The sequence below is a fragment of the Schistocerca serialis genome, chromosome 3 (genome assembly GCF_023864345.2).
Source record: "Schistocerca serialis cubense isolate TAMUIC-IGC-003099 chromosome 3, iqSchSeri2.2, whole genome shotgun sequence".
Taxonomy (NCBI): Eukaryota; Metazoa; Arthropoda; class Insecta; order Orthoptera; family Acrididae; genus Schistocerca; species Schistocerca serialis.
In genome coordinates this window covers 794048961-794064296 of record NC_064640.1, presented here as the reverse complement: position 1 = coordinate 794064296, position 15336 = coordinate 794048961, and the positions used below count along the sequence as shown (strand labels likewise).

General features: G+C 42.8%; 1 protein-coding gene across 2 annotated transcripts in view; it reads left to right on the top strand.

Annotated features, from left to right (window-relative positions):
• The window catches only part of LOC126470634 (inhibitor of growth protein 3), a 215375-nt gene that overhangs the window by 20757 nt on the left and 179282 nt on the right, over positions 1 to 15336 (top strand). For both annotated transcript variants that reach the window (XM_050098612.1, XM_050098613.1), the window contains one exon: positions 10703 to 10774. In XM_050098612.1, coding sequence (XP_049954569.1) covers positions 10703 to 10774 — 72 coding nt within the window. The remainder of the gene's footprint in view (positions 1 to 10702; positions 10775 to 15336) is intronic.

Below are 15336 nucleotides of genomic sequence, written 5' to 3'. Positions count from 1 at the left end.
TGTTGTTGCTTATCAAGCATCAATGTTATGTGAAGCAGTTCTTGTTCTGTAACAGCATCATGAACTTTGGTGTATTTGTTCTCCTTTTATGTGTAAATTAATTCCTGCCATTAACTCTTTCTCTGGCCTTTAAGAAACTCTACAAGAAAGACAACTAATCAGTCGTCTGTTAAAACTGTTTCAAGACTTTGGCAACTAACAAACAAATTTTCACTTCTAATGGGCATGGATTCCCTTGTATTCACCACTCCATGCTGCACATTAGCAGTCACATTAGTAGTCATCTTTTACATGTGCACTCTGCAAACCACTCAGGCTGCTTGATAGAGGGTACTTCCCATTGCATCACGTATTAGGGTTTCGTCCCGTTCCATTTGCATTTGGAGCATGGGAACAATGAGCGTCCCACCAGTGGGCTCTGAACTCTTTTATGAGTACATGCTTGGCTACAATGGGGCTCCAGCACTACTTCCCTTTCTGTGCTGCAAGCCTATGCTTCCTCTTCTGCCCTTCCATTGGATGGTCTCTCTAGTGCAGATCCCGTTTGGGCATGGTACGTGATTTAGGATCCTGTTTTTCAATTTAACTTCCAGCACACTCTACACCTTTTCATTAATAAGTACTTGGTCCCCATTGTGTATACAGTGAACTTGTGCCTGATGATACAACTTTGGAGGCTGTGGCTATTCAAGTAAGAACAATTCAGAACTTTACCATCTGTAATGTTTATGTCCTTCCCATTGGTGGAGTGCCTTAGAAGATATTGTTTGCATTGGTTCCCCATATTTACCGATCTTCGATAACTTCAGTACACATAATCCTTTGTGGGGTGAAGCGCCGATCACTGGCCGTGGTAAAGACATCGAAAACTTAATGGCAGAGGGTCACGGAAGATGGGGGGCAGGTGGCAGCCCCCCGACCTGATAAACAGCAAGTTCATTACTCAGGATACCCACGTGGTTGAGAACCCAAATGAAATCAATCAAACAAGCAGAATCGCCAAGATTGGTGAGAAGGCAGAGATCAATGGGTGGCAGGAGAAACATTGGGTGATAGCCTGCAGGCTACTTATCAAGTTCGTACATAACAAAACTTGGATGAGGGAGGACCAAGCAGAGGGTCCAATAGGTGATCATCAATTCCGCAGTAGACGTCCCACACATGGCAGGCAAGTGATGGTGTTCCACACCAACAGAAGACATGAAGGTATATCCCACGTGATCGGTGGATTTAGAGACATCAGTGGGAAAAACAATAGCATCCTGAAACTCCTGTAAGTGCAGGTGGAACAAACAATGGAATACTAGGGGAGCGAGGGAGGCTTTCGGATCCCAGAAGAGATCCACCTGAATCTGGGTCCAAGGACCTAATCAAGGGGAGGATGGTCGGGAGAGAATGTGGGGGAGAGGACAAGGAGGGGAGATGGAAATTGTGGCAGACAGAAGAGAGAGAGAGAGAGAGAGCCCAATTGGTACACACCCCTGAGGGCAGGCAGTGGGAGGGCAACATCTTGAAACCAAATAAAGAATAGAATAGGAGGGGTGAGCAGGTGAAGAGTGGGTAGTACTGGCATAGGAAACCAGGAGCTGGGACCGCCGAACCAAAATGAGAGGGATCCCAGTGTCAACCACAAGACTATCGACAAGGCTAGTGCAGAAGGCACTGGTGGTTAAATGGATACCACAATAGTGAACTGGGTCCAAGAGGAGCAGTGAGGAAGAGGCAGCTAATCCATAAACTTGATAACCACAGTCCAGATGAGACAGAACTAATGTCTGATAAAGGCAGAGGAGGGTTGAATGATCTGCACTCCAAGAGGTGTGAGCAAGGAAACGAAGGACATTGAGTTTACAAAAGAAGTAAAAAAAGTCAACCTTCCAAATGTGGATACGGAACAATAAAAAAACCTTGTCAAAAAGAAGACCCATGAAAAGGAACTGGGGGACCACAGTTAGATGTCCTTGAATCCTGGGATCTTTTATCTCCTTGCTAATTGATCATCTGCTTTGATTGGAAACTGCAGTTCGATAGGACTTTCCTCTGCACCGCCATCACAGAGCCCGACTATATGGACCATAGTATGATGACAGAAATGCACCACCCTCGACTTAAGGGGAGAGAATTGAAAATCGTGTGAGTATGTCCATGTGGAAGCTTGCCTTATGGCACACTGGAACTGTCATTCCGTAGAGGCCACCAAGTGGGAGCTAGTTTACATACAGAAATCTTCCACATACAGAGCAGGGGTGACCAATGGTCTAGTGTAGGTCACAAGTCCATTAGTAATGCTGAGAAAAAGGAGGACACTTAATATGGAGCCCTGTGGTATGGTATTCTCCTGGGTGTACAGAGAGCTGAGAACAGTGTCAACCTGAACTTTGAATGACTGGTGGGATAGGAACTGACAAACAAAACTCAGGAGGGGCCCCGAAGATCCCCTCACTGAGGGCAAGTAGGATGTAATGGCACCAAGCTGTGTCACAGGCCTGATGAAGATCGAAGAAAACTGCGACAAGATGGCAGTGCAGAGGAAAGGCCTACTGAACTTTGGTTTCCAATCAAAGCGGATGATTGATTGGAGACCATCCCTCCTAAAATCTGCATTGGTAAAGAGATAAAAGGTCCCAAGATTCAAGGACCCAACTGAGTCAACAAACCCTCATCTGTTCAGGTAAATTTCAGGTGACATTGGTCAGACTGATGGGCTGGCAACCACTGAGGGATAATGGATCCTTGCTGGGCTTAAGGACAGGAACCGCAACACTGTCCCTACATTTAGAGGGGAAAATGCCTTGGAGCTAAATAGAGTTAAACACCATGAGGAGATATCATCGCCGTGGAGGATTGAGGTGTTGAAGAAACTGGTCATGGATGGAATCAGAGCCAGGGGCTAAACTGTGGGGAAAAGAGAGGGCCAGTGGAAGTTCCCATTCAGTAAAAGGTTCATTTTAGGATTCCACCTGACAAAGAGTTATAGATAAGTGGGAAGCTTCAGACCTCTGTTTCCGGATAAGGTGGCTGGAAAGGAGGCTGACACCAATGTTGTAGCAAAATGGGTTACGAGGTGTTCCCCAATAACTGATGGATCTGTACGAAGGCCACCTGGATGGGCAAGGCCCGGAATATAAGACTGTCGATGACGACCTTGAAGGGTGAGGAGTGTAGCCCACACCCATGATGAAAGGACATAAGAACCTGGAGGAGATAAAGCATTCCCAATACACCCGCTTGCTCTGTTTTATTAAGTATTTATGCTTCTTCTCTCTCATAGGTCAAGGAGAGCAGGACAGAAAGGGAGAGCAGGCTTCTGCAAGATCTGGAACTGAAAGACAGCGGGCAACTTTGGGGGCACTGACTGGCTCCCGAGGCCAAGTTGTGGCAGTAGGTGTCCAGTCTAGGAGAAGCAGGGGGGAGGGTTTACGGGAGGGAGCCCCATCACCAGTGGGCACTGAAGAAGGGGGACGCTTCACCAGCTGGGGAGCAGGAGCAGCACACAGAGGAGAGTGCGTGGGAACTGCAGGGGAGGGGGACAGGAGAGGGAGACAGGAGAGGGAGGCGGCACTGGGGTAAAGAGGAGGGAGGAGGGAGTTGTGGCCCCACCCATGTAAGGTAGAGAGAATGTGGTGTCATCGTGTGATGTCACAAGCCTTTTGTAGGTCAAAGAAAACAGCAATAAGGTGTTGACGTTGGTCAAAAGATGTCTGAATGGCAGTAGCATCCCAGTAGGCATTGTGGAGGGAGAGATGGGGGCCCTAGGTAGTGACACTGAGGGAGGGACAGAAAGATTGGGAAATGGTCGCTACCACACAGGTCATCGTGTACCATCCAGTAGGTGGCTGGGAGAAGACCAGAGATCTAAATAGAAATATCGATGGCTGAGTAAGTTGCCGCACTGAAGTGTGTGGAGGCACCAATATTCAAGGGACAGACTCCAGCCAGGAGAGGTGGAGAGAAGAACACTGTGAGGTGTGAGTCTCCTCGATTGCACGAAGTTTATTAAACAGGGAGGTATCCTCCCACAAGAGCCAAGCCATGATCGAACAAAAAGGGATATGACACAAAGCCATAAATCTGGCCCCCGAGGGTCACGGAAGATGGGGGGCAGGTGGCAGCCCCCCCGACCTGACAAATAGCAAGTTCATTACTCAGGATACCCACGTGGTTGAGAACCCAAATGAAATCAATCAAACCATCCTCTGCCATATTTGTATTGGCCATACTAGGTTGACCCAGGGTTTTTTACTCCACAATGAGGCATCCCCACCCCCCATCCTTGGTTTTCTTCACAAAAGTGATTTGTCCTCTCAGGTTTAAGTCGTTGAATTTCCCTGTTGAATTGGAGTCCCTCGGTTAACAATGGTGTTAGTTACGGGGGCCTTGGTGTTGCTTCCACACTGGCCAAGTTCTCCCCTCCCTCCCCTCCCCCCTCCATTTTTCCCTATGTTGTGTCTGGTCTTTTTTGACATTTTGTTTCCCAATCACTTGTGTCTTTCTCTCCTGGCATTTTCCCTGTTGTGTTGTGTTTATGGTATGGTATGGAGATGATCGGGAAGGGTCACTGGTGGTGCTGGTGCCCCAACACATGTAGCGTTTCTGGGGCAACCTTGCTCTCTGCCCCCCCCCCCCCCCCTTCCTATTCATTCCTCTTCCTGCTGCCCTAACATTCCTTTTACCTCTTTGTTCGCCCCTTTTTCCATGTCAGGTGTCCTAAAAACAGTCTCTCTCTCCTCCCAAACTTATATATTGTAAAGTAAGGTCTAGCAACTGCACACCTTTCAAATATCTTTTACAATGTTCTCAAGTACTCCCCCTATGTCTCACTAGCTACCAAAATATTATCCACATATCCCATAACCTTTAGTAATTCTTTCCCTAACACTCAGTTCAGTGCCCTAATGAATGCTGACACAGACATTTTTAAGCCAAAAGGCAACATTTTGTACTAATACCATGATCTATCATATAAAATGGTGATGTGTGGTCTTGATTCTGGATATAGCAAGATTTTATGATATCCTGATGTTAAATGAGACTTGTAAAGATTTTTTTCTCATCTAAACTTTTGTATGGTTTTGCCCATATTTGCTGGGTGATCTCTTTCCAGTTTGAATAGTTTGTTAGCTTTTTGAGTGTGCAAAACAAGCCTCCCATCACCGTTCTTTTTTGCCACAATGACCAAGTGGCTGTTATGTTGACTACAAGAAGATCATTCTGTAATTCTTTCTGTGTGGCTTCTTTTCTCGCCTGAGGTATTTGATAAGATGGCCTAAAATATCCTGACAGGTGGGTCTGTAATAACTATTGGTTTCTTTGAAAACAATTTCTCTGTGTTTTTCTTCTAATTTGGTCAGCTGTTCAGCTTCTTCACTCCCTAAAGTAGCAGTCCCATAAATTTTTCTGTTAATGTCTTCCCAGGATAGTTCAGCTTCCTCTTACTTACTGGTCAGGTTTACCGTTCATCCGTTAGCATCAACCAAAGTTTCTTCTTCTTCTTCTTCTTCTTCTGCTTCATCTTCATATATTCGTGAAAAACCTGGTATCCTGTTGCTGTCATTTCCTCAAAAAACTTTTTCCTGTAGTGCAATCTCAGACTATTGGTAGAAGGCTCACTTCACCCATTATGGTAAATATTGCAATCCATTGCAAACATGCTTACCCGTGCTCATGGGAAATTGAAATGGAGATAGCTGCTGAGTAGGAGCGAGAGCATTTCTGTTGCCATGTTGTATGGTACTCGCCATCGGTATGACACTTGGTGCTGGGTGAGGCAGAGGGACAGTATCATCACATTTGATTACGACCAGGTCATGGTGTCCCACAGCATAGGCTTTCAGTCTTGGAGAACACTCAGGCATTGGGCTTTTAACATTTCACTGTGCCAAGGGTGTACCGTGAGTACCTTGATCCTGTAGGAAACTGTCATATCAAGACTTTGATGCTGCAGGACCAGTGTGCTGATAACAAGGGCTGCCACTATCACTTATTGTAGTAGCAAATAAATGTGCTACACTGTGCTCACCAGACTAATGTTGGACAACAACATCTGCTGCTGCTACTGCTGCTGCTACTACTACTACTACTACCCCACAAATGTACTTATACTCTCAACTGTTGAGTGTCTTTAATTCAAATGCTCAAGAGTTTATATTGATACTTTCAGTCTCTTGCAGGACTTGGAAACAGATTTTTGTGTTGCACAGTTATTGCTTTTTGGAAAGGCTTTGATAGAATACCACTAACAGATGAATTATGTTCTCACAAAATTATCATCTCTGTGCAAGAGCAGGATAAGAATCTTGTTGCTGATGCATCTAGCACATCAGTGTAAATGGTCATCAAAAGTACCTTAACATTGCGTGTTCATGTGGGAGTTGTGACAAGACAGTAGTATTCTTTGTGCAGAAAACACTGACATGTTTGGTGTAGTGCCAGCTCAATAAGCCCTGCATAATCTGAAAGGCTCTGCAGTAACTTAAAACTCATTTAGAAATTATGTAAAGGTAATTCACTTCAGACAGGTAATTGAAATTCCTCAATTTTGTTTCATTACAAAATCACCAGGTAACTGTAGAGTCAATGCATAACTTCAAATATATGGGCAAGAAATTTTGGAGTAGTCTCGGATGGAATAAAAGTGTGAAATAAATAGATGGAGATGTAGTTCTCAAATTGAACTTGATTTGAAACTTCTGTGGAAATGTAATTTGTGTCCATTATTAAGGTAAATGAAGAAACTCTGCCATGAAGTATTCTTGATTATTGAGTAAACAGTTTTTCATGTTGATAACTAGGGCAATGTTTTCCCTGATATGCACCACAGATTGGGAGATGTCCTCACTTTGTGGAGGAAAGATGCCCAGATTTTCAAGTAGCTCTTTACAATCAGCCTGATCACTACTTCTAGCTGTTATTCTTATGGCCCTTTTCTGCAGTTTAAAAACTGTCCATATTGTGTGTCTTTGATCTATAGAAAAGAATTTCATAGCTCAGAACTGAGTGCATGCAGATCTTGCATGCAGTCACCACAAGACATCAGCTGTTACAAACTGATGTTAAAATCATAAGAGCATAACATGCTGATGACATTCTTCTTGCCAGTATCTTTGTGTGCTCATTCCTTGTTGGCTGCTACTGTTCATCCCTAAAAACTTTGTGGTTGCTACACGATCTATATGGTTATCATCTATGCCTCATGTGACAGTGTTGTCCCCTGCTGAAGTGCACCCTGTATGTTTTTCCTATGCTTAACATTAATTTATTACGTACTGTCCAATTGTAAACATCCTTGAGGGTTTTATTTGCTTTCTGTAATAGGAATTCTGATGTTTTATCTGTGACTATGGTGTTGCTGTCATCTGTATAGAGAACTTGGCTGTGTTTTACATGGCCTTGCACATTGATATGACAATAGCACTAAATGTTATAATTCATCATCTCTACACCAGTGCTCTGTAATACGTACTACAAAGCTACTTTATTTTTGATGGACTGCACATTTTGATGAAAAATAGAACATTCTAAGCAAATTTGCTTGGTGTTCGTGCACTCCAATATGGTACTTTCTAATTTTTGCGTACGAGTTGAAGAAATCTCTAAGCAGGTTGAGATACTTTTAAGAGAGGAGCCTGTTGTCATGGTTTATTCTAAAATAATGCCTAGTTATCATACTCATGACAAGTTATTTGACTATGAGTGACCCCACATACACCTGCTTTACTCTCACCAATCAACTCCACCAACCAGCCTTCGCAGCCCTGTTGAGGTGCAGATCGTGCCTATGGTAGCCTAATGTCCTGTAGTCACTGCTGACTCCAGAGCGATGTGCATCCAATTAGGAGTCATCAGTGCCATCTCCGCATTGACTCACCATACAGCACTACCAAGACAGGCCGATCTTGCACCAGAAAAGCTTTACCATGTTGACACTGGTACTACCAGATAGGGAAGCTATCTTATTCGGGGCACCACCTATGTTGTATGCCCTGTCCCTGTACAAGCTTTCCCTGCCCCACCCATTATCACCACGTGATCATCATTTGTGAAATCCTTACACAAAAGCATTATACCCTCAGTCACCTGATTTAGCTCAGCACTTGGCTTAAAAAAGCTGGTGACCTGATACTCCTCCCATAATTTCTCTTGTAGTCAATGGCCTGCACCTCTGCTATGACTGCTGCCTTGCAGCAGTACTTACTTCTTCCCAACATTGGTGGTTTTCCTATCCTTCCTACCTGCAGGCAGAGACTACTGCACATTACCTTTTCCTACACCATCCTGAGGCTACTGTCCCCTCAACTCTGGCATCTGGAACCTGTTGCTAGTAGACACAACAAAACTATGACATCACATTTTCCTCTTGCTAGCCCTCCTACCAGCTGCCAGTTCCCAACCACCCCCTCGCCACTGCCTTCCCTCGTTCTCACAAGCTCTCTCCTAACTTTATCCATCTGTGCCTAAATGGCACAGATCATACTTTCTTGCACCTCTGTTAACCTATTTCTGTTGCATATTTTGAAATTCTATGAGAGTCGCCTCAGTGATCTGCACAGAGTCCTCCCAATGACATTCCCCCTAGCGAAACCATTTACTACAGCACCCACAATACATCCCACTACTTTATTCAGGGAACTCCCACAGTTTCCACTTATGGTCAAATAAAAAGTCTTTCTACAGCAAATGGAAAAACTTAAATATGTAGAACTAATGGAACATTATGAGGTATATTATGTGTGTTTCACTATAAAAAAAGAATGTAACTTCCAATAAGATGGTAAGTTCATTATTAGCGTATTTACAAGGGCATGCTGACAAGTAACACCTCAGAATTTACGCGAAACCTCTTAAAGCTTTTTAATTAAAACAAACTTTATTAACGTTCTACATCTTTATTCTTCATGTCTACATATTTATTTCTTAACATAATCACCTTGATAATGAACACATTTTGCCCAATGAGAGGCCAATTTATTGTTATCATCACTGTAGAATGTTTACTTTGTTGATGGAGCCACAGCCTCATCTCTGCTTGCACTGTTTCATTGCTATCAAAATGAAATCCTCGAAGGTGTTGTTTAAGTTTTGGAAACAGATAAAAATTGCATGAGGATAAGTCGGGACTTTATAGAGGATGATCGATGACAGTGAACCCAAGGCATCTGAATGTTGCAGATGTTGCAGCACTCGTGTCTGGTCTTTCATTGTTATGCTGAAGAAGAGATTGCTCCATGTGTGAATGAAGTCTTTTGAATTCATGCTTTCTGATTTGTAAGGATCACTCAGTACCATGCAGAGTTTATGGTGGTGCCTTCATGCATTCCAAATGCTCCACACCTTGAATGTCCCAGAACACACTGAGCATGACTGACTGCTGATGGCATGATCTTCAACTTATTTGGCATTGGTTATCCTTTGTGGTGAAACTCCAATGATGCTGTTATGTTTTTGGGGTAAAAATGGCGAACTCCGCTTTCATCAGGTGTCACAGTGTTGTTAAGGAACCCATAATCCTTACATTGAAAGCAAAAAAGAAATTGTTGGCAGATGACCAGTCTCCTCTGTTTCATATCAGGAGTGAGCATTTGAGGCACCCACAGCCCACACAGTTTTATGTACTGTAGTTCTGCAGTGATGACCTGTACACACTCTTATGATATGCCACACTTATCTGAGAGTTGTGTCTGTGCTATCCAATGATTTTGTCTGATGACTTCAACCCGGTTCTGATGAGCCTCGTTGCTTGCTGTACTTGGGCATCCACTCTGATCTCTGTCACACATGTTGAGGTTAGCATCACCGTATCCTTTGTCATGAGCACAAACAACCCAATATTGCAGATTAATTCTGTCCATACAATCATCAACATGATTTCAGTTGGAGGCACCATTTCTGAGATTAGAAACATGATTAGATTATGCTGTTTCCCATGTACCAACATGCTTATGTTACACACCACAATGGCACACCCTACAATTTGGTGCAGCTTGAGTCAGCAGAGCAGGAAAGTCAATCAAGTAATATGCGCGCCATATAATACCTCAACTGATATTGAAAACAGAATAAAAACTTCAGAGCAATTACTTTTCAGCATGTCCTCATAAACAAACGCCAAACAGAAGTTGCACCTAACAGCATTCAAAATAAGAATGTGACAAGAATTAGGCAGTTTAGATTCTATTGTGTTGATAAAAACTTCTGAATAATTATAACATTGATTTATTTTGTGTTAATGCATTTTTGCTACAAAATTTTTTTTATTATTGCTGGTTTTGTAATTTTTTGTTACTGCCATGTTGGAAGAACATTGGTTCTGATTTGTGTTTTCATAAAACAAACTAACTACTATTTTGAAGGTTTTCTTAAACATGTGTAATGTCACAAAATTGTTAGTAATGGTGCTAGAAACATGTTTTTCATTGTATGAATGTTTATCGTAGCTGTTACAAAAAATTTAACTTTTAAAAGTAATGTTTTCTGTTTTAATGATTTACAGTGTCCTGTAAAAATTTCTCATTTACCGAATGATGGCTTTTTTCCCATCACGTTTCAAATTTTTAGCTTCTGAATAATTTAATGTAAATGTAACTGTGACTTAGCAGTTTTCTATTGATCATGTGAAACAGAACAGTAATACCTCTTACTGAGTATTGTGCTTGATATATATGAAACAAGTATTGGCACTGATTTTGTGATAATTTGTTCACAGTGATAGAACATCTTCCCCAAGAACTGAGGGATCGTTTCACTGAAATGCGTGAGATGGACTTGACGGTCCAGAGTGAGTAATCGTTGAGAAAATATTAAAATTCTTTATGGTTCTTTTCTTCTTTATAAGTTGTTGAAAATACGCTAACTTTATCAAAGATTGGTTCATTGCCTTTCGTTTTCGTTTTGGTCTTCCATTGTCTGTCATTAGCTTTCTAATCTTTCCCATATTGCATTTAATCCACTTACGTTTTTGATAAAATGGTGGCTGAATAATAATCTTTCTGAGTTTATGTTGTGCGTGGGTGGTAAAGAGTTAGTGAGGAGTAAAACTATCTATTAGAGTAACTTTAACATATTATGTTTTTGGTTGTGATAGCCAATGATAAAATTGCTACCACTGCTGAGGTATGTCATAAGATCTAATGCTTATTTTCACTGTCAAATCATCCCTTGTATGTAATCCCAGGCCACTGTAAAATATGAGGTCGATTTAGAGATGTTATTCAGAAACACCATGATATTTTGGTTGTTACTTCACTTTCAGCTAAATGGCTTGGTAATAAAGCAAACTGATTAATTTTAATTGAAGTGTTGATGATGTCAAGAGTCTACTGCCTCTAAGACATTGTGGTTGCTACAACAGGTTTATTAATCTCATGCAAAATGAAATGTCTCTCTTCTCTATACTCATTCATTAATAAATGAGGGAGACAGGTTCAGATAAATGAAGATTTTCACTATGTAAACAAAAAATAGTGTTTGAAATTTACTCCAACTGTCACTTCTTAGACAGTGTGGATACTGTTGCAGTGATACAGCCATGAAACATTGGCAGGATGACATGAAGTTTACAGAGATCTTTTACAGTTTTTAATCTGTGTATATGGATACTTACCAGTGTCAACAATTCCCTTTTAAGCAACCACCTCTACATTGTCTTCACCTTCCAATCTATTTCTAATTGATTATTCTCATTTCATTACCTCTAACTTCCATCTGAAACATTTTATTCATATTTCTAACACTTGTCTTGGCTACGTATCTTACCATTTTAATTTCTTAACGTGTTTTTATATATTGTCCCTGCACTGGTCTTTCAGCATTCTGGTTTACATGCTTCATTTTGCCCCTTCGTCATTTTTGTCCTGTGTGAGCTAGTGTCTCGTATACGTATACTTTTTTGGGATGTTTATCATACTTTCAAATTATGCTTCATTGCATAGCTTGTACTCATTTAATTGTTTACCATCCTATCATGCCAGTCTATAACAGTTCCAATCTGCCTCATATTATCTACCCTTTTCGCAAGTGAGCATTGTTTACCATTTGAGTCCTCTTGGATTTTCATCGTTGGCACTTGGATCTTAGAATCTAGAGCTTCCATAACTTATTATTGGAACAGTTCCATCCTAGTCAAAAATTTCGTGTGTGTGTGTGTGTGTGTGTGTGTGTGTGTGTGTGTGTGTGTGAGAGAGAGAGAGAGAGAGAGAGAGAGAGAGAGAGAGAGAAGTGAATGACTTGTTCAGTTATACTGTAGTGTGCACAGGCTGATTTCCTTGAAAAGTTCAATGCAAAGTGTAAATGTTGTGTGCCACACTCTTCTGTCTCCCGAATACAGAATATCTGACAGACTTAACCTGTGGAACAGATTATGTCATTGCTGTTGATTAAACTAGGTTTGTTTAATGCTTCAGTTGATTCGCTCCTCCCCGATACCCAAGCCTTCCCAATCACCAAGTACTCCCCCCCCCCCCCCCCCCCCACATACGAAGGGTTTTTTTTTCCAACTGGGCAAATTAAGTAATTCCTTTCTGTTACATTGCATAAGAATTTGAAGAGTGAATGTGTTTGGAAGAGTTTTGAAATCTGGCATTTGTCTTAAAAAATTGAGAGAAATTCGCTAACCTAGTGTATTAAAATTTACGTGTATGTATATGTGAAAAGGATAGATTGCTATTCACCATAAAGGTGACACTTTGAGATGCAGACAGGCACAATGAAAAGTCTGTTGGACACTGAGCTTTTGGGCAAAGCCTTCTTCAGAAAAGAAAGTAGAACACACACACACACACACACACACACACACACACACACACACACACACAAAACCCGCCATCTCTGAACGCTCTAGCTGATAGCTGAACTGCAACTGTCATGTTGGATGAAAGCAATAATCTGTAGTAGAGGCAGGGAAGGAGGAAGGTTAGCAGGGTGCCGTTTGGGGAGGGGGGGGGGGGGGGGGGGAGAACAACATGCAGGGACTGAAGGCAGCGAGCCCAGGCTTCCAGGTGCAATGTTGGGATGCTGTGAGAGGAGCAGAGAGGGGAAAAGACTGGTGGGTGCATTGGCAGAGCACAGTGCACAGTGAGGGTGAGGGATGTGAATTGGGAGGAGGTGATAGGACAGAAGGGGCAGAAACTGTTGGGTGGAGGGTGTGGGGACATTGGTTATCGTAAGTTGAGGCTGGGGTAATTTTAGGAGTAGAGAATGTATTGTAAGGGTAACTCCCACCTGTGCAGTTCAGAGAAGCTGGTGGTGGAGGATCCAGATGACTCAGTTGTGAAGCAGCCAACTACTGCTCCTTTGAAGGGAAGGTATACAAATAAATTTGTGGCACAGCCATGGGCACCTGCATATCTCTGTTCTGTGCCAACCCATTTATGGGCCATCTAGACAAAATCTTCCTAGACTCCCAAAACCTCAAACACCTAGTCTAGTTCAGGTTCATTGATGATATCTTCGTGATCTACATTCAGGGCCAAGACATCCTATCCTTATTCCTTCACAACCTCAACAGCTTCTCTCCCATCCACTTCACCTGGTCCTGGTCCAGCATACCACCTTCCTGTACACTGATTTGCTCCCGTCTGATGGCTCCATCGACACCTCTGTCCACATTAAACCCACCAACCTCCAACACTACCTGCAATTCAACAGCTGCCATCCCTTCCACACCAAAATGTCCTTCCCATACAGCCTGGCCACCCGAGGAAGGCATTCTGCAGTAACAAGTATTCACTTGCCCAGTATGCTGAACGTCTCATCCTATGTATTTTCCGTCACCCTCCCAACCCTTACAATATCCTAATCCATCCGTATTCTACTCCTAATCCCAGCCCCTTACCACAGGGATCATATCCCTGTGGAAGAGCCAGGTGCGAGACATGCCCAATCCAACCAGCCAGCGCTTGCTATTCCAGTCCTGTCACAGATTTATCCTATGCCATCAGAGGCCTGGCCACATATGAAAGCAGCCATATCATATACCAGCTCTGCTGCAATTATTACATAGCTTTTTTTTGCTGGTATCACTACCAACTAGCTGTCCACCAAGATGAATGACCACCACCAAACTGTGGCCTAGAGCAAAGAGAAGTGGACCACCCTGTGGCACAACATGCTGCTGAACATAACATGCTTGATTTCAGTGGCCATTTCACAACCCTTGTCATCTGGATCCTCCCCTCCACCACCAGCTTTTCTGGACTGTGCACGTGTGAGTTATCCTTAAAACATGTTCTGCATTCTTGAAATAATCCTGGCATCAGCCTGCGATAACCAATGTCTCCATGCCTTCCACCCAACAGATTCTGCTCCCTCTGTCTTATCACCTACATCTATTTCATGTCCCCTCACCCTCATTGTGTGCCACTTCCTGCAACGCACCCACTGGTCTCATCCCCTTCTCTGATCCTCTCCTTTACTGTCCTCCCAGCCCTTTCCCCACAGCCTCCCAATGCTCTGTGTGGCAGCCTTGTCCTGTTGCCTTCTAGTCACTGCCCTCTCCATTGGACAGTGCCCTTCTCACGCACGCACACATACTGTGCTATCCCTCCACCTTTCCTGGCCCACTCTGTGTTGCTGTTGACCATTGCAGTCTGGCTACAGGGTGTATATGACCCAGGACAACCAGGAGATCTGGGAAAAACCCGGGAATTTTTTCATCTGGGAGAAAACCGGGAAAAACCCCGGAATTTTACATTGTTTTAGTTTTCAGTTAAATTTTTGTGATTTTGACTGCTAAGAACCAATACTCTAACAAAGTATATTATTGTATCCCACTTCTGCAGAATAATACTGCAGCAACAAAACATGAACAAGAGGAGGGGGAAAAAAAAATGAAAATAAAACTTGCAAACGTCTGCCAACAGCAAAGTGTGTCAAAGGCTTTAGGAAGACTATGCATGCTTCCTAACAACAAATTGCCTCCGATGAGTGTGATGTGACAGCTGTTTACATTTGATTCATTTGAGCGGTTGTGGGCGGGCTCTTGTGCGTGTGCAGTTGAGTCACATATGAGTAGTACCTTCTCCCACTTCTGGTTACAGATGTGTGGCTGGGCGCCACTACCCAGTATTGCCCCAGTTCGGAAATACTGTAGATCTGGGCTGATGCCAAGAGCAGTCTGAGTTGCAGTGGGGAGTCTCCACGTGACCCATGTTTACGTTTAGTGATTTTGCTGTTTCCTCTTCATTCATTGCTCCCACATTAAATGAAAACAAAACGGATTTCTGTGGCCGGGAGCTATCAAATGAATTAAAATACATTCACATAATTATGGAAGGCAGAAAAATGTTATTAGTTTCGCAGAACAATGAAGTTATTTTTGTCGGTTTGCTAAAGAGATTTGGC